At 42.1% G+C, this 19,947-nt stretch overlaps 1 protein-coding gene across 4 annotated transcripts in view; it reads right to left on the reverse strand.

The window, feature by feature from the left end:
* The window catches only part of LOC117417701 (protein transport protein Sec24C-like), a 28,174-nt gene that overhangs the window by 6,761 nt on the left and 1,466 nt on the right, over positions 1 to 19,947 (reverse strand). The window contains exons 2-14 of one of the 4 annotated variants that reach the window (XM_034029905.3): positions 18,056 to 18,240; positions 17,498 to 17,590; positions 17,190 to 17,310; positions 16,715 to 16,860; positions 15,578 to 16,123; positions 12,524 to 12,660; positions 10,620 to 10,688; positions 9,159 to 9,270; positions 8,797 to 8,924; positions 4,657 to 4,795; positions 3,268 to 3,383; positions 1,160 to 1,284; positions 436 to 627 (exon numbers count right to left, since the gene is read on the reverse strand). In XM_034029905.3, coding sequence (XP_033885796.3) covers positions 436 to 627; positions 1,160 to 1,284; positions 3,268 to 3,383; positions 4,657 to 4,795; positions 8,797 to 8,924; positions 9,159 to 9,270; positions 10,620 to 10,688; positions 12,524 to 12,660; positions 15,578 to 16,123; positions 16,715 to 16,860; positions 17,190 to 17,310; positions 17,498 to 17,590; positions 18,056 to 18,212 — 2,081 coding nt within the window. In that variant the 5' untranslated portion in view covers positions 18,213 to 18,240. The remainder of the gene's footprint in view (positions 1 to 435; positions 628 to 1,159; positions 1,285 to 3,267; positions 3,384 to 4,656; positions 4,796 to 8,796; positions 8,925 to 9,158; positions 9,271 to 10,619; positions 10,689 to 12,523; positions 12,661 to 15,577; positions 16,124 to 16,714; positions 16,861 to 17,189; positions 17,311 to 17,497; positions 17,591 to 18,055; positions 18,241 to 19,947) is intronic. The other 3 variants (XM_058985140.1, XM_058985139.1, XM_058985141.1) reach the window with 3 other exon arrangements.

Below are 19,947 nucleotides of genomic sequence, written 5' to 3' on the forward strand. Positions count from 1 at the left end.
AAGAAACTACTTTTGTTTGTGATGATTTTTTTTTTTTTTTAAATGTGGAGAACAGCGATCCACATAAACCCAAGCAGCTGTTTCTCCACTGGTTTCACTTGGAATGGTAAATTAGCCCAGTCACTAGCAATGTCCCTCACCCATGGAAAGATTCATCCGAATAAACGTTTTGGTTTGCATTTGAGTAATAATCGGATATGATTTCATTCAATTTGTTTTTACACATACACTGCAAGGATAGAAATAAGACTCATGCATAGCAGTTTCACCAATTCCAGGTTTTACTAGGAGCTGGTTAGCCACAGTGTATAGGTAACAAGCTCAAGTGTGTCTTATTAAACTCCTCGTAAATGGAGCGAATCGATCAGACTGCTGTGCAATGGGAGTCTTATTTCCATCCCTGCATTGCTCTTGTTGCTCCCCTCCCGCCATCACCTGTTGATGACGGCACGCGACTCGTTCACGTTGACCAGGAATCCGTCCAGCAGGGGGACGAACATGTCCGCTACGTCTGAGACCACCATCATCTGGGGCTGCGCCAGCGAGCTCTTGACGTTGTAGAAGTGCAGCACCTTGTTATAGGTGACGAAGCCCACCCGGATACACGAGTCCGCCTCGCTGCTCTCCCTGAACAGGACAGCCACAGGAGCCGCAGTTTAAACATTTGCTATTTAAATAACACATTTTTCAGAACTGGATTTTATTTTTTTTTCCTCCCCCAGAACTTTGCAGATCTTCAACCACCCATCATGGTCTTGCTCCTGCTTATTTTGCAGAGATGCTCATTCCGTAAGTCCCTGGTCGTGCCCTGCAATCTCTCAAGATCTTGGATTACTGGGAGAGCACAGAATTAAACTCTCTATCCACGTGCCTTCTCAAACTATACACCCAAGCTCTGGCATGCAGTCCCAAAAGGTATTAGGGACAGATTCTGTTCAATCCTTCAAAACTAACCTAAAGATTTATTTATATAGTTTGGCCTTTCAACTGCCTAGACCTGCATCTTCAATTTTATTAGTGTAGTTTAGTCAATACGTACAGCGCTCAGGAGGTGTGTCTTAGATGAAAAGCTCTTTACAAGTTTGTTATTATTGTAGTATGAAACCAAAACAATATTATTCCTCCTCCTCCTGCTCACTGCAGCGGCAGGGAGTGTTACCTGGGCAGGTAATCCAGCAGAGTCTTCATCTCCGCACAGATGAGGTCGACCAGCCCGCTCTTCACCGCGTTGTACGAGACGTCGATCAGGAAGATGAAAGCCGGGGGCTGTGGGATCTTGTTGTTCTGGAACAGAGAAAGTTTGAAAACTTTTAAAAGCTTAGGTTTTCCCTGGCGCATCACAAACAAACAAAAAAACAGCACTCTAATGAAGTTTACAGTTTTTTTTATACATTCTTGTGTTAAACCAGAGATGGAAATAAGTCCCATTGCATAGCAGTTTCATCCATTTCTGGTTCTACCATGAGTTTAAAAATCAGACAGACCTGAGCTTGTTGCCTACACACTGTGGCTAATCACTCTGGTATTACAACCTGGAATGGGCGAAACTCCTATTCAGTAGGAATCTTATGTCCACTCTGGAGTTAAACGTTTCAAATGTAGACATTCTAGTAATATGTGTATTGTGTTACTCAAAGACTTTCCCATATATATATATATGGGACCGGGGCACTGGACACACACACGCACACACACCTTCTAGGTACACTTGCACAGTTTTTGAAGGAACTCGGCAGGTAGGTTGGCCCAAACATCTTGGAGAACTAACCACAGTTCTTCTGTGGATTTAGGCAGCCTCAGTTGCTTCTCTCTCTTCATGTAATCCCAGACAGACTCGATGATGTTGAGATCAGGGCTCTGTGGGGGCCATACCATCACTTCCAGGACTCCTTGTTCTTCTTTACGTTGAAGATAGTTCTTAATGACTTTCGCTGTATGTTTGGGGTCGTTGTCATGCTGCAGAATAAATTTGGGGCCATTCAGATGCCTCCCTGATGGTATTGCATGATGGATAAGTATCTGCCTGTACTTCTCAGCATTGAGGAGACCATTAATTCTGACCAAATCCCCAACTCCATTTGCAGAAATGCAGCCCCAAACTTGCAAGGAACCTCCACCATGCTTCACTGTTGCCTGCAGACACTCATTCGTGTACCGCTCTCCAGCCCTTCGGCGAACAAACTGCCTTCTGCTACAGCCAAATATTTCAAATTTTGACTCATCAGTCCAGAGCACCTGCTGCCATTTTCTGCACCCCAGTTCCTGTGTTTTTGTGCATAGTTGAGTCGCTTGGCCTTGTTTCCATGTCAGAGGTATGGCTTTTTGGCCGCAAGTCTTCCATGAAGGCCACTTCTGACCAGACTTCTCCGGACAGTAGATGGGTGTACCAGGGTCCCACTGTTTTCTGCCAATTCTGAGCTGATGGCACTGCTGGACATCCGATTGCGAAGGGAAGTAAGCATGATGTGTCTTTCATCTGCTGCAGTAAGTTTCCTTGGCCGACCACTGCGTCTACGGTCCTCAGCGTTGCCCGTTTCTTTGTGCTTCTTCAAAAGAGCTTGGACAGCACATCTGGAAACCCCTGTCTGCCTTGAAATTTCTGCTTGGGAGAGACCTTGTTGATGCAGTATAAATACCTCGTGTCTTGTTGCTGTGCTCAATCTTGCCATGGTGTATGACTTTTGACAGTAAACTGTCTTCAGCAACCTCACCTTGTTAGCTGAGTTTGGCTGTTCCTCACCCAGTTTTATTCCTCCTACACAGCTGTTTCTGTTTCAGTTAATGATTGTGTTTCAACCTACATATTGAATTGATGATCATTAGCACCTGTTTGGTATAATTGTTTAATCATACACCTGACTAAATGCCTACAAAATCCCTGACTTTGTGCAAGTGTACCTAGAAGAATTGATGCTGTTTTGAAGGCAAAAGGGTGGTCACACCAAATATGGATTTGATTTAGATTTTTCTTCGGTTCACTCACTTTGCATTTAGTTAATTGATAAATATATAATCTATCAACATGTCTATTTTTGAAAGCATTCTTACTTTACAGCATTTTTTCACACCTGCCTAAAACTTTTGCAAAGTACTAATATATATATACAGTATATATATAAAAATGTTGTTTCTACTGGAGTTTAGAGTTGAAGAGGTTTTAATTTTTTACAGTGGTGGTAAATGTGTTAAAATCCAAAATACATCAAAAACATGCAGCGACAGGTTGGTTTGGTCTCGAAGGCAGTGTTACTGGTTTCCAGGACCTACCTTGCAGTAGTCCACAGTTGCTGTGAACTCGCATGTCCCCATGGAGAGCTCCGGTCGGTCGTAGCAGTCCACTCGCTTTCCAGTGTGGTCCAGGTGCTGAAAGTAATGGGGAGGCACTGTGCGGGGAGAGAGGAGGAGGTTAGGTGACAGGATGAGAAACACAAAGCTGCCTTAACCCTTTGCGGTCCATTTATTAAATGCGCGTCAGGCACGCCAGGTCTAATTTATTTTCAACGGCGCAGTTAATTTTAGACGTGCTGTTTAAAAGTATTTTTTCACAGTCAAACGGGTTTAAATGGCCCTGCATATCAACAAAGCACTCACTAGGCATCTCCAGCCCCGCCCCACCTTTTCGTTCGCTATAGCTTTCACCCAATAGCCGTTAGTCTCGGCTCCTGTCGTTCCCACTCGGCCACTGAATGGTTTTCTCGACTTTTTCCGGAGAAAGCCCGTTTTTTTGCGTTTCTATAATGATGTCGGACAGGGTCCGACAATGGACCTGATAGGAATAATTGCAATGTCGGACCAGGTCCGACAATGGACCGCAAAGGGTTAAGCCCAGGACAGGCATTTTGTCACCTGTATCGCTAGCATTGCTTTCATATGGTGTCGGACAGATCAGCGCGGGACGATACTGCTAGTCCTGCTGACTGGTACTGCTCAAATCGATATCACAGCCAAGTGCTGACAACACGTGCTTGCCAGGAAAAATCATGAATGAAACTGTTGTCTACAGAGGTGTCCAACCACCCTGAAGTGTTTGAGCACTCCCATATTTCATACAAGTACAGGCAAGTCAGTATTTTATACATCACCCCTGATAAGCATCCTTCCTGTAGCCAATTTGACACTCATCACGTTTTGCCTATTTTCTAACACTAGTAGTAGGCTACTTGCTGTCAGCAACATATGGCATGTTTCTTTGCTAAGCTGATGGCTCATTTCATACACCGGCATATAGATGACAGAAAAACAACTTTGAAAAACAAACCAGCATTTTTTATTTAGTAGATTATATGGGGGACATTACAGCTATGGCCAAAAGTTTCGCATCACGCCTTATAGAATTAAAAATGTTACGTGGACATATTGAAATTACATATCACTTTGCAGTTTTCCAAAAATGAAAAAAATGTGACATTTCAAAGTATAACATGAAATACTGTACTACAATTGTAGACTATTGTAGATTGTTAAATAAAACATCAATTATGTTCACATAGTACACATTTACACTTTACTAAAAAAAAAAAAAATTCTGCATGAATTCCTTGTTAACTTTACTTCTAGGTCTGTAAGTACACCTATGTAAAACTGCTAGTGTGAAGCTGTGACAAGGGGCCTGCTAGTTTTAGTAAATGTTTGCATGGCGCGGTGTGGTGGACTCACCCTCGGTCACACAGCTGCAGAAGCCACACTGAAAGCGCCGGCCCCCCTCGATGAACTGCATGAAGGGACACATGTAGGCTTTACACCGGTTACAGCGGATTGGTCCTGTCTCTCCGTGATCTACAATGTACGGGGGAGCCTGACAACACAAAGTCAAGTCATCTGTATATAAAATACACAGGGAGCTACACAGACAGACATCAAGACACATGCACAACCCCAAGTCCAGGGGTGAAATTCTCAACAAAAAGGTGCAGGTACTTGTATGCACAGCCAGGTGTAAACATTTTAAAAATGGAGACAATCCGAGTGCCAATGAATAAAACACTTTTAAAATGTGTAAAGATCAGTACACGACACATTTAATACAAAATAAGTCTTAAATAACTGATCAATTATAACCAATTCACCATAAACAAGGAAGCTGAAAATACTGAAAGCGTTGTATCCTCTGCTTGTATCATTCAGTCATGTACTGTAATATAACACTTAAGATAAACCTTCAATGACAAGCATTAAGAAATATTACACTATGCAGTAACTGCTGTAGAGAGGGAGTTTTGTTTATCCTAAAAAGGGGAGGATGCTAAAAAAAATTTGTATAAAAAAACAACTGTTTTATACAAATTATACAAAAAGGTCTAAGCTAAAATACCCCTTGATTTGTCTTTTATGTAACAGGCACTACTACTACTAATGATGTACTTAGCCATTTTAATCTCCATAGTATTCTCAGCAATCATCCCCATACTTTCCAGATCCTGGGTACTCACCTACAACAGGACCTGGCCATGCTACAATAATAGCCTTGGATTAAAACATATATGCCTGTTTCTTTTATGCATTTTTTTTTTTTTTACTTATTACTTGGTGAAAACTCATGTTCATCTTAAATAAACTCTTCAAAAAGGGGGCATTGTACAAAGAAAATCAAAACGGTGAGGTATTTTTTCGTTTATTACAGTCCTCATAACAGAAAATACTAGGATCACAACGTTGATCACTATACTTAACATGTGCCTTGCAAGTTGGGCCCATGTTTGAAAAGTGTGAAGCACACCTACATCTATATCCTGATTCGGACTCTCTTACCAAATCTGAAGCAGCACTTTCTTGATCCTGTTTTTTTCATGTTAATCCCTACTGTCCCACACATCACTTGCCATTTTAGAAACTTTCATGCACGTTCTGGCAACGTAGTAAATCGGTTATAATTATTTCTAGTATTAATCAACTATGTAATTTATGGAGAAGACTGATGTGGCTTTTCGCCTTCAAATTCATGTGCAGCAATGTCGTTTAGAATATTTCAGATAGTATCTCAACCACACTAAAGAAAATAATTACTTCATAACAAACAAAAATTACTCCATACCGCTGTTTTCACGTTGCACTGCTAAGGTCTTCTCGCGATAAACGAATGAGCACTGACAAAGCAAAATGGGTGGAGATTTGTGACTCATGCCAAAATTAAACCCGATCAGAATGAAAGCTCGGCCAATCAACATGCAGTGATTATACTGACGTTAATGGTGGCCAACAGCAGCTAACAGAAACAGAAGCAGTATGCGGAAACAGAATGCAAGCAGCATGAACTGTGCTGAATGAAAGCGCATTTGAGAAACGTTGCGCTAGTGGACTGTGTGAGTGGATGGAATGCATTCGTGTTGGATAAGAAGCAAATTAAATAAGTCCCGGTACCCAGTACCGGCATCAAAATAAGTCCCAGTACAGAGTACCAGTGAGTACCGGCAGAATTTCACCCCTGCCCAAGTTAATGCCTGGGTGAAAAAAGTATCATCAAAATGGTGATTTGAATAAGATACCCTCCCCACTACTATTTTATAATGTTTAAGGGATGGAAATAAGACTCCCATTGCATAGCAGTTTGATCCACTCTCGTTTTATAGGAGTTTAATGAGACACATATAAGCTTACCTATACACTGTGGCTAAAACCAGGAATGGATGAAACTGCTATGCAATAGGAGTCTTATTTCCATCCCTGATGTTTGTCTTGAGTGAAGTTCAAAGCAAGCAAGCCAGCCAGGTAAAGGGAGATTTAGAGAAAAGACGATAATTCAATATTGGAGCAACAGAACTCAGTCCTGCTCAGAATGACTGCAAACATACAACAGTAAAAAGAGGGAAGTGAAAAATAAATCTTTTCATTTTACATCTGAAACTACTTTAAGTGTTTAAAAAACGGCAGGCACAAAAATAACCCTTAAAACAGCATTGTATTTTACTGAATGATTAGCCCAGCTTGTATCTAAAGCAAGTTCGTGAGCAATACATTCCAATCCAGGACCTCCAGATTCCAACTCAACTTTTCAGTTCAATTTAAAAAAAAAAAAATAAATAAATAAATACCTGGATAGGAGGATTTCTGGCTGCTAAATGCAATAATTAAAAGGATGCACTCCCAGTAAAACCGGTTTGGAAACGACTACCCGAAATAGACTGTGACCTGCATTAAGCTTTACATAAAATGGTTGGCTTCATGCTGGGCTATTGTTAAATACACAGTCATGCAATTGCCAACTGATCTCACAGCGTACAAGCGAGCTTACCACCAGTGTCAGGGTGCTCCCCAACGTATAACCACTGCTTTATTAACTTTAGCAGAAATGAATGCTTAAGGCTGGAGAGAAGTTCCAGACTGAAATTTGATCAAATGAGCAACAAGCGAGGACCTCCGTCTTCATTTGAGTGTTTCGCTGCAGTTCGGTATCTGTCCTCTGGAGGTCTCTGCTGTTCAACAGTCATACAGTAAGTTGACCCCCTCCCCCTCCCCCTCACATTTGACAAGGATTACTTTCTGCACTTGATTTATTCAAAACAGCTGCAGCACCAGCAAGCACGGCTGAACTGGAGACTATCATTGGCAACACAGCAGCATTCAGGGGGATTACGGAGAGGGAGGGAGGATGGGTACTGTGAGAGTAGTGGATAAATGGAGGAGAGAAGGGAGTAGCGATACAATACAAACAGTGAGGAGACTAGGAAAGATAATGGATATTTGTGTTTCCTACAAGGCCGTTGGCTGTGAACACACAGAACATCAAACACTGAAATAACAATAGATATTTAGACATGCACCCTCTTTGCCGCAAATTCATCACGGCAGGAAAAACAAACTGAACTGCACTGGATTGGCAATAATGAATGTCAGAGAGGGGGTGGGTGGGAGGGAGAGGAGTGTGAAGGGGAGTGAAGTCGCCACAAAGGTCGCTGCAGCCCCTTTATACAATCAGGATGGGTACTACTGGAGTTTATCAGCTTCTATAATTAGCCGGAGGTCCAGCTGCAAGGTGTTTGTTCCATATGCTGTGTTTCACAGCTGAAGCAGCAGCACACATAGAGCAATCACTGAATACAGCACAGGGATGGCAAGAAGCAGTTTCACACATTCCACGTTTTAATACGAGTTTGAACGGGAGTCTTACTTCCATCCCTGTAGCAAACTGGCACTGTCCCTGGAGGAGGAGGGGCTCACAGGCATTACAGCAGCCTTGTTTTTAGAATATCAGTGTTAGGGGAGACAGCCTCAAGACAACGAGACACCAGGCAACTCTTGGGCCACTTATGAAACAACTTGATGATTGTGGGCATTTTTATTCAATTTTTACCATGCGAGCCACAAATTCTAAACCATTTCATCTGAGCTACTTAGTGAAAGCTGCTTGACAAGGTGCCTTATGTGTTTCTTGGTACGGGAGGGAGGCAAGGACAGGATAGCGGCCTTAAATTAAATAAGGGCCCTTTATTTTATTGAAGAAAACTCATGGAAATGTATCTGTTATTATATATAAAAAATAATAAAAAAAAACCATACATAAAAAAAAAACTAGGTGAAAAAACTAAATAAATAAAAGTACTTTTTCTGGGTGCTCCCTTTGTTATAGCTGCTCTTTTATAATGTGGAACAGGTTATAAGGCAGTACGGTCGTGGCTCACAGTGCCATTGTTGCACCAGCACCTGTATCCTTGTTATAAGGCGGATCACACCTGTGGCTCACGACTAGTGATACACAGTAGAACACTGCGTAGGGGGTGATATTAAGAGAAGGATAGTAAAACAGGAAAATAAATCAATATTAAAACGAAAGTCTGTTACTGAGATTAAAGCTGTGCTCACCTCGTCTAGGGGCAGAGTCGCCAAGGGCTTGATGACTGCAGCCAGAGGAACCTGAGACTGCTTCGCCATGTCCGAGGTGCAGGGGAAGTTGTAAGCTGTGCATCTTATATAGCTCGGGCTCGCGTTCCCTACATTACAAATACAAATTCAAAATGAGCTGCTAAAAAAAAACAAAAAAACACACAACATAAACCCAGATTAGCACTAGTCTTGCACTGCCTTACTTAATGAAACAATAGGTCAGGGATGGACTCCTACTGCATAGAAGTTTCATGATTCCAGGTTGCAATAGCAGCTTGACTGGCTATACTGTAGAGGGAACAAGCTCATTTAAAAAATGGTCTATTCGTTTGTTACGGTACCTTGATCTTTGACCTGGAAGTTGGTTGTGACGAGCGGTGGTGCCTGACCTCTGACCCCTGTTGCGAACGGCTCACTGCTTCGGTTCGCCTGGTCATCCTCGATCACCTGGATCTGAAACACAGAGAGAGACCGGATGGGGGGGGGGGGGGTGGGTGGAGAGTGAGTGCGAGGGGGCAACTCACTGCTGCAACCCACTTACAGATCCAGAGAACCACAGATCTCCAGGAATCTGCTTGCAGGGTTCGCTGTAGCACAATGATGAGATAAACTACCCCAACCCAGCAGGGAAGCTATCGTCAATGCAGCACTAACTGCTGTCTCACCCCGACCCAAAACAAGAACAGCAACTCTGAGCGAGTGGGATTTTGAACTATGCTTGCATGTTGACTACCCAGCACTACAAGCAGTAGTGATTCTACTAGGGGAGAGATGTGGGAGCCCTCAGCTGCATTGGGAATCAAAAAGCACCTTCCTCACTCTCCCTCCCATTGACAGATTTATGTAGTAACGGTTTCTGCACAGAAGCAGCATTCAAAGCCGTTCCGAAATTCAACTTTCTACAGGAAACACAGTGGAACCAAAAAATATGATTGTCATTTTACAGTCTTAGTTTTAATATGCATACTTTTACACATTACAGATTGGTTCAATGGTGTTCTCCAGTTTCACCTACCACTGCTAGGTAGCAGCCACTCCGCTAAATCCAGAAAAGAAGCTAGCTAAGGTATTTAAACAGTTATGTATTTAGACATCTTTTCATCATGGTTTACAATGCATAAAATACTAAATTATTGCATTTATATAAAAATCTGAATGATAAAACAGGCCATTTTCATGTTAAACATTCAGTAAAATTAAACACCTTAAAACACTGTAGTCAGGGTCAGGATCCACAGTTATGAGGCTGTGTTATTTGGGTTCCATCTCATAATCAGAATGAAAGTGCTGGTGTAATGGCATTATGGGGAAATTTGAAGCCACGACCATACCACCTTAAAACTGGTTCCACGGTATAATAGACTGCCTTATAAATTGGGGCCCTGTACTAAATAGTTAGTATAAACTAAATAGAATTGTTACTGTTGCTTAGTTAAAACCTATACACTAACAGCCTTAATACTTGCTAACTATCCTGCAAAGTGATTTGTGAAACTGGTCCCAGCTGCTTAAAGGGTATATAAAGGACCTTTTTATTTAATTGTGTTGCACGTTCCCATGTAACACAATAAAATAAAAAGGTCCTTATGTACACCTTCAGTGTAGGTGTCCCTGTAGACATAGGAAGGCAGGAGAGAGGTGGTTAGCATGCGATCACAGGCAACGGAACTACAAGAGATAGCAGGGGATTAAAAAAAACAAAAAGGGGGTTACTGCAACGGACAAACTAACCAGCAGGCAGGCAGGCAGACAGACCAACACACAGACCGACAGACAGACACACAGACAGACGCTGCACTTACTGGGCTGGGGATTGCGTCTGGGTCTATTCTGTGTCTTGTTTTCTGCACAGCAGGCAGCGCACTGACTTGCTTTTTATTTTTAAAAATAAGGTAACAAGGTGTCCCAAAATTAGAAAATAATAAAAAAAAGGGACAGAAAGAAAAAGAAAAGTAACAGTTGTTACTCCTTTCTATGCCAGATCAGCATTGTCATTATTAGTTGTAGTAGTTTACATCTTCAGATACCACTGAATGGATACACATCACACATGCAAGAGTTCAAGCAGAAGCACAGCAGCAGTCTCATATCCTAAGTGCAATACATTAGCTGTGGGTACCCCAAGTGTTTATAATATAATGCTTCCTACAGAGGGGCTCCCCAGTGGGGTCAGTGTAAATGCTTTGCAAATACGCATGCGACACACAACTATATGGTGTCAAGTTCTTTATATAATATGCAACGTTTTATCATGGCCTATTCCATATACGCATTAGTGTTGTATACACACGTACTCTCACACACATTCATATTGTAGCCATTTATTTTAAAACCTATCAGAGTGTTTGTTATGAGTTATCTAATTAATATGAAACTACTGTATGTTAAATTTTGGGGAAATGAAATGAAAACTTACACCCCAAGAGATGCTTTATATAATGTGTACAGTTGCGGTATGTTCTTATTCTTTATAATTAGGGCTTCTGTTTTTCGGTTTTTATTAATTGTATTTTTCGGTGCTATTTTCGAGGTTTATGTAAATTGTTTTTTTGGTGGGCTTTTGTTTTTGATATACTGTATGAAATTAGTGTTTTCGGTTACTTTCCAAAATGCTTGAGTGTTTTTTTTTTCTGTCAAAATATGTACAGTAGTAACTGGACAGTACTTGCACATTTAAGTTGTACCTTCTTTCCTTTGCTGTCTTCCACAACGAAATCCCTATGGTCAGAGTCACAGGAATTTTTGTACATTTCGCCAAAATTTTGTTTTAAATCCTCTGTATCTTAACTGTAATAGAGCTTTAAATCCCACTAATAGGCCTCCATTCCTGATTGTAACCTTGTTTTAAATCTCGCAAACGGAGTCTCCAATAGAAATGTAGGAATGTGCTGTCATTCAGTAGTTGGGGTGGGTATAAAGTACTCAGAACAAATCAATGATAGATACAAGTCAGGAAGGCGGGACATTGCCCAGCAGCACAGGGACATTTATTTATTATTATTTTTGTAGTGGGTTTTATTTTTTTTTACTGGGAAAAGAGTAAAGTCAACATGAACGGATTAACCATTTCCAGTTTTTCCTGTGTTTTCTGGTATTTATTGGCTATCCACTGATTTTACTTTTATTTTTTTGATATCGGGGTTGTTTTATCGTTTAAAACCGAAAATCAGAAGCCCTATTTATAATACATGGAGACAGGATATTGTGACCAATCATTTTCAACACTGAAGACATTGAGAAAGAGTAATAGTAGCACTATTAAATTGATTCATAGCTATGGATGCAACCAATACAATAGACCCTTAATATCTCGCAGGATAAAATCAAAACAAAACATTATGTATGAAGTACCTCTACAGTAACCCCAGTTCACACACACTAGTGCTGCACGAACAATTATTCACATCAAGCCTTCCACAGGTGAGGGTTGGCAATCAGGTGGGGGTCATCGCTGTTGAGTGGGCTAATTTACCATTTCAAGTGAAACAAGTGAACAGCTGCTTGGATTTGTTTAGATTGCTGTTCTTCAGTCTAAGGAAAGCAGCACTCATCACAATCTTAAGTAGCTGTTTCATCACTTGGAATGGTAAATTAGCCCAATCAACAGCAATGATCCCCACCTGACTGTCAGCACCCGATTTCTGTGGAGAGCTCAATACGTTCCTTCTACACTAACACACAGACCTTTGCTGGTGTGCTCACTTACCGGGCTAGGAATGGAGTCTGGGTCAAGCCGTTTCTGCGGAGGCGCTGCAGGAGGAGGGGGCTGCGCCCCGTAGTTTTGGGGGCCCGGGTAGGAACCCCCATAGCCAGGCTGTGGCCTGCTCATTTGTCCAAACGCACCTGGGGGGTGGGGTTTAAGCAAACATATTTCTATTGAGAATTACATTACAAGTCGTGTGCACCATATATATATATATATATATATATATATATATTTTTTTTTTTGGATAGAATATATATATATTTTTTTGGATAGTATATATATATATATATATATATATATATATATATATAATTACACACACATACATATACACACACACAGTGCCTTGCAAAAGTATTCAGACCCCTGACCAATTCTCTCATATTACTATCCCAGTTTACACCGATGAAAGAAATTGCCCTAACGAGGACACAATTACCTTGCCATTGGCCTCCACCTGTGAACCATTAAAGTTGCTGTCACATTTTCTGGAGAAAAACCCCACTGTTGAAGGATCATTGGTCAGGCTGTGAGGAAAATGAAGACCAAAGAGCATGCTACAGAAGTTAGAGATAAAGTAATACAAATGCATAGATTAGGGAAAGGGTACAAAATAATATCCAAGTGTTTGGATATCCCAGTGAGCACAGTTGGATCAATAATCAGGAAGTGGAAGCTGCATCACACCACCCAGGCACCGCCAAGAAAAGGCCGTCCCTCAAAACTCAGCGCTCAAACAAGAAGGAGACTTGTGAGAGAAGCCACAGAGAGGCCAACAATCACTTTGAAAGAGCTACAGAGTTCAGTGGCTGGGAGTGGAGTAATGGTGCACCAGTCAACCATATCAAGAGCTCTGCATAACACTGGCCCGTATGGGAGGGTCGCAAGAAAGAAGCCGTTACTCAAAAAGTACCATCTGAAAGCACGTCTGGAGTTTGCCAGAAAACATGAGTGACCCAGCTGCGATGTGGGAAAAGGTTTTGTAGTCAGATGAGACCAAGATAGAGCTTTTTGGCCAAACTCAAAGCGCTATGTGTGTCGCAAACCTAACATTGCCCATGCCTCAAGGCACACCATCCCTACAGTGAAGTATGGTGGTGGCAGCATCATGCTGTGGGGGTGCTTCTCATCAGCAGGGACTGAGCATCTTGTTAAAATTGAATGAAGAATGGATGGAGCAAAATACAGGGAAATACTGCAAGAGAACCTGCTTCAGTCCGCTAAAAAACTGAAGCTTGGGAGGAAATTCACCTTTCAGCAGGACAATGATCCCAAGCACAAGGCCAAAGCAACATTGGAGTGGCTCAAGAACAAAAAGGTGAATGTCCTACAGTGGCCCAGTCAAAGTCCTGATCTCAATCCCATTGAGAATCTGTGGCACTATTTGAAAATTGCGGTCCACAAGCGTCGTCCAACCAACCTGAACAACCTGGAGCAAATAAGAAGAATGGGCCAAAATCACTCCGACACTGTGTGCAAAGCTGGTACATACTTACCCCAAAAGACTTAAAGCTGCGAAAGGTGGCTCTATGAAATATTAATGTGTGGGGGTTGAATACTTATGTAAGCAAGATTTCAGTTTTTTATTTTTCTTAAATATTTCCCAATATAAAACCAATGTCACCTTACAATAATTGATTTTGAGTTTCAGTGTTTTAAAAAAAAAAAATCAAACAGAACAAAATTTCAGTGTACCATTTGTAATTCAGTAATATGAGAGAATTGGTCAGGGGTCTGAAAACTTTTGCAAGGCACTGCATATATATATATATTATATATATATATATATATATATATATAAAAAATTAATAATGACAATGACCTGCTAAATTGCACGTTTTTGATTCAGCAAACAGTAAATCGATGATAAACTGGATATTGATTATTTCCCAGCTGTTGAAACAAACTACCGTAAAACGTTTATAAATGACTGATAGATAACGTTTCTTACTTGCGGCAGCAGTAGGGACTCAATTTAGCTTAAAAAGAAGCCTGAATAAAATGGCAATACAGAACGTATTTAACTTCTTAACATTCATTCATATTAAAAAAAACAAACAAAGAAATGGTGACAGAACAGTCAGTTATCTGCCAGTGACCCTGCCCAGGGAGCATAGCTGTCCTAGGAAAGTGATGTCAGACATGAGCCTGATCAGCTCAGAGCCCTGCCTGAAGAAGGGATTACCCATCCTCACAGACGAGGGGCTTCTCAATGTGTTTACTCTGCAGTCTTTAATCGAGAATAACCTGCTCATTTTACAAAACCAGAACCAAACCAAAGTAATATAGGCAGGCCTAGTTCCACAGTGCTGCAACAATTAGAATTAAACCCATTTAATTCTTCTTTTACTGTTATCATGTTGCATGTCTCAAACTAAGTTAAACCCAGTAAAAAGTTTCTCTTGCAATGCTAGAGAACAGAGAGCTGCAGGCACACTGCCAGCTATCACAATATGACACTAAGACTTGCTACAAAACAAAAATCGCTGCCTTATTGGCACAAAAGCCACAATACCCCCGAGCCTCAATTTATTCAGAAGGAGGAATGCAGGTAGGGAAGACAAAGCATTGGTTTGCTCTTCACTGTACCGTACTATTGTTGTACACCCATTGTTACTGTGTACTCAGTGGGGTGTGCCCATGGACGACAGCACTGTAAAACATGTCAGCCCGGCACTCTAACCCTGTAACCCAGCACCGCACAGTCTCTGCTGCTGGAAATTTGAGGTGGTAACTCTGACAAAGAGGCTCTGCCAGGGAGAGGCACCCCAATTCACTGTGGAACTCAACACTGGCCATCTCCTTACACCCTGAGAAATTCAGGACTGCTGTTCTGCAAGCAGCTTTCTCATTAGGCAGGTAATTGAATTACAATACAACTTACACACACACACAATACACACACACACACACACAACCTAGCTCATTGTCTTTTAACAGAATAAATTATCATTAAGTGACTATTTGGACCTTTGTATGCATCCTACAAGTAGCCCATCAGGGCTGTAGCATGCATCGTGATCCATCGTTACTCCCTTTCTACTGTGCCCTCACCGTTCTGCTGAGGCTGGACGCCCTGCCCCTGTCCTGCCGGCTGAGCTGGGGGGCCCTGCATCCCTGGGGCCGCGTGGTTCTGCTGGGAGAGCGGGGGCCCCTGCATGGGCTGGTGAGGGAGAGGGGGCCCAGTGAGGTACTGGGAGTGAGGCGGGGCCTGCATTGGCTGCACCCCGGGCTGTCTGGGGGCACCTGCCGGGGGGGCAAAGCTGGAAGGTGGTGCGTGGAAGGGGGAAGACTGGGAGGGAGGTGGGGGGGCCCCAGGGAACTGAGCCTGGGAAGCAGGCAGAGGATGGGCTCCTGAGTAATGGGGCTGTGAAGAGGCTGGAGGGGCTGATGAATATTGGGGCTGGGAGACAGGAGGTGGGGCGCCTGGGAAGGGTGACTGTGACAAAGATGGGGACCCAGGGAAGGGGGACTGTGAGGGAGGCTGGCCATGTGTCAGGCTGGCTGCTGGGGAGTTTTGCTGTGAGGAGACGGAATGGGGAGTGAAGGAGGGAGCGCCCGAGAAACTGACGGAGGTCTGAGGATTAGAAGAGTGGGGTGCTGGAAAAGAAAGAGAACTATCAGACTGGGTTTGTAATCATAACAATAGCAAGTGTGCCTAGACCTCCGGTCCAGATATTCTTAATGACACTGTAACCAAGATTCATTAAAATTGACTAGGATGTTCTCTAGATTTGGTTAAAACACATACATGAATGGGATGTATTTACATACACATGGCTCTCAAACACTAACCCCAGTGCGACATCACGCATGTATGATAAGGCATTCCCCAGATTCTGATACCGCAGCTGGTGCAAAACAGCATCGCAACCAAGTTTCATCACAATTAAGGAAAGTGTCTGAAGGTGGTCAAAATTGCAATTTTGCTGAAATTAGCTAATTTTTCTCCATGTGGTGGAAAGACCTAGAAACACAATGTTATTATTTTATCACTTCAAGAGTTTTACAAAAAATAAATATGAACTGAAGCAAATAAGCCCCATTTGCAACACAAACAAGAGCTTCATTAGTACTATGCTACAATGCTATATTGCGTGTTTCAACCCCACACCATGCAAGAATGAGATGAAAAACAAATTTGTAGTTTAGGAGAGAACTAAAAAAAAAATCAGACACACTGAGGCATACCATAGCCGGAGACTGCAGGGGGCGGGGCGGAGACTTGCATCCCCGACATCTGATTGGTCATCTGTTGCATGCTGGTGTGCGGGGCTCCATATTGCTGGTGGTAGGCTGGCTGGCTACCTGGGAGGTAGGACTGAGAGACTGGGGGCCTATTCCAATATACAGGAGAGCAGAGAGGAGAAATTACACAGATATTGTCACAACAAAACAGTGAAAGACCCAAATACAGACGAGAGGGACTTTTATATTACAAACCAAGACTGTCGCAAATATAGAAGAGATAAGGATGAGAAGATTGAGGGGTGGATAGTGGGGGATGGGAAGATGGAGGTGCAAAAAGAAGGAGAAAGAAGGAAATGAGAGGGTAGAAATGCTGCAGATTTGCTCTTATGCAGTAACTTGGGATGAATGTCTAAAGAAACAATAGCCTGCATGTAAACCCTGCCCCCCGTTTGCACAGAGATGGGGGTGTTCTCACCTGTGAGGCTGGCTGCTCATGGTCGGGGGGCCATTTTGCACATCTCCCTGTGTGTACTGGCTGTACCCCTGGGAGGCCGACACAGGGGGGGGCCCAGAGTTAGGTGGGGGTCGCACTGGACCTGGAACAAACAAACACAAAAGTGAAAAATAAAGTACAAAACTAGAACAAATGGATCGGGGACTTAATGGAGTATTGTAATTCTGGTTATTACCCCATGAAAAAAAAGATCTGAACCAGAAACTGAGCAGGAAGGGAAAGCTGTAAGCATGGTTAGGCCCAGGCAAAGGGGTGAGTGAGAGAATTACCTAGATCAAGAGGAGAGGAGGAGTTGGAGGAGAGGTCAGAAGCAAGAGTAGCAGGAAAAGTCTTACAGGGCAAGCTTGAGTAAGGAGAATAACCTGCAACAGAGAAAAGAGAACAAGAAAAAGCTTTTCATATAAAGTGACACTGACAAATGTTCATAAAAAATTGTCTAGTGCTGCACAAACAGTTCAATCAGGTGAGGGTCACTGGTGTTGATCGGGCTGATTTACCACTGAAATGGCGGGCTTCACAGATCCAGATTAGCACTAATCGTGGACTATCCAATGTTAATTTGGGTATGGTAGTCCAAGACTAGTGCTAATCGAGGTCTGTGAAGCCAGCTAAAAGTGAAACCAGTGAAGAAACAGCTGCTTGAGATTGTGATGATTGCTGCTTTTCTTAGACTCTATAGAGAACAGCAATCCACACAAACCCAAGCAGCTGTTTCTTCAATTGGAATGGTAAATTAGTTCAATCAGCAGCAATGACCCTCACCTGTGGAGATCTCAACCTGAATAATCTGTTGGTGGAGATCTAAAAAATTGTTGTTCCCCAGTTACCTGCTGGAGTTGGTCCCTGCTGGTACCCCGGATTGGGACCGTTGTAAGGTGCGTACTGAGTGGGGGGTCCCCCATAGCCGGGCTGGGCATACCCCTGAAGGGCAGGCTGTGGCTGCCTGTATGGTGAGGTCATGTGCGCTTGCTGGTTTACATTCATTCCAAGTTCATCCCTAAACAAAACAGACCTGGGGAGAGGACACACACAAGCACTGCTTAAAAATAAGAACCGCAGCTGACACGTGTCAAAGGGGGGAGGAGGTTAATACCTGCCATACACCCCAGACAAACACCCAATAAACCTCCTTATCACAATAGGACAAGCGGGTCTCCAGATACACTTGGAAAAGACAAACCAATTACCTCAATAATCTGTGCAAAAGGTGGTTCTTACCAGGTTTCATTACAATTCAGGGGTGGAAATAAGCCTCCTACTGCATAGACGTTTCACCCATTCCAGGTTTTACTACGAGCTTGATTACCCACAGTTTATAGGCAACAAACTTATGGAAAGCCAGCTGGGTCAAAAGCATGTTATTTAGTACATGTTTCAAATATCTAGTTCTAATTTGACGTTAGTACATGTTGTAACGTACTGATTTGGCCACTCAGATCACTAAAAATTAAATAAGAACAAATGAATTTAAAGAAAATAGTATGTGTAATAAATTATCCAATTAAAAGTTGTCTTACATTAATTCCCGCCCAATTAGTGGTGGTATATGGACTTGGCATTAGGTAAAGTCTAGTGAAAGATGGATAGACCCAGACCCTCCGAGACGAGCATCAACCAATGGTTTCAGAGCATTAGAAATCACCTTAACTCAGTAGTAACCACACTGTAACGAATATGTAATTTTAAACAAGTGTTGAAAGATCTGACTTTGAATCTAATATTGGTTATGGTAACTCCATATTTTAGTATAAAACTGAAATAAATATAATTAGAGAATAAAAAAAACGATTGTGAACATTGTTAATACAAAGTGAACCGTGTCACGGTCAACATTGTCTGTCTCAAGAAGTCGGCAGCACTCCTCAAATCTAGATCTGCACCGTTGAAGAAAATCTGCCACGATTTGCAATTTTCCCTATTCTTGATTTTTTTAAAGCATATTTCATGTCTGAAATTAAAAAGATGTTATCTAGAAGGTGATTGGCTACTCTTGTAATTAAACCGCATGACTGTAAAATGACCAGCCCCTACGCAGGTACTACTGTAAAATGACAAGCCAGTATGTAGAAAATGCGTAGTTAATTTATATTTATTTAAAGCACATAGCATTTTATGTATTCTGATTGGTTTTATGTATTCTGATTGGTCCAAATCAATAAGCTGCAAGGTCTCAAACCCATATTATTGCAGAATGTGTAACAATAGCATTCACTGTTGGTGTCTGTTCATTTCACTACCTGCTTCAATAGTTAACCCCCCAGATTATTATTTTATTATTTATTTCTTAGCAGACGCCCTTATCCAGGGTGATTTACAATCGATGGTGTGTGTGGATTAGAATGCAGAGTTTGTTTGCTGTCTTGTTTACATTCCTTAAAAGGCAGTTTTAGCTGTAGCAGGGACACAAGCTTCAATCTCAGCCAGACAACCAAACCTAAATCTACAGAAATGGAAATAAGTCTCCTATTGCATAGCAGTTGCTCCAGTCCCAGTTACATTAAGAGTTTAAGAAGACACACTTCTGCTGGTTACCTATGGGGCTAATCAAGCTCATATTAAAAACTGGAATGGGTGAAACTGCTATGCAGTAGGAGTCTTATTGCATAGCAATTTGAGTCATTCCTGTTGTTTAAGACAGCTATTACATAGCAGTTTCATCCATTCCACTTTTTTTCACACTGCAGACTCACTGTGCAGCCACCTCAGAGCTACAGTGTCG

This window comes from Acipenser ruthenus, chromosome 13 (genome assembly GCF_902713425.1).
Source record: "Acipenser ruthenus chromosome 13, fAciRut3.2 maternal haplotype, whole genome shotgun sequence".
NCBI lineage: Eukaryota > Metazoa > Chordata > Actinopteri > Acipenseriformes > Acipenseridae > Acipenser > Acipenser ruthenus.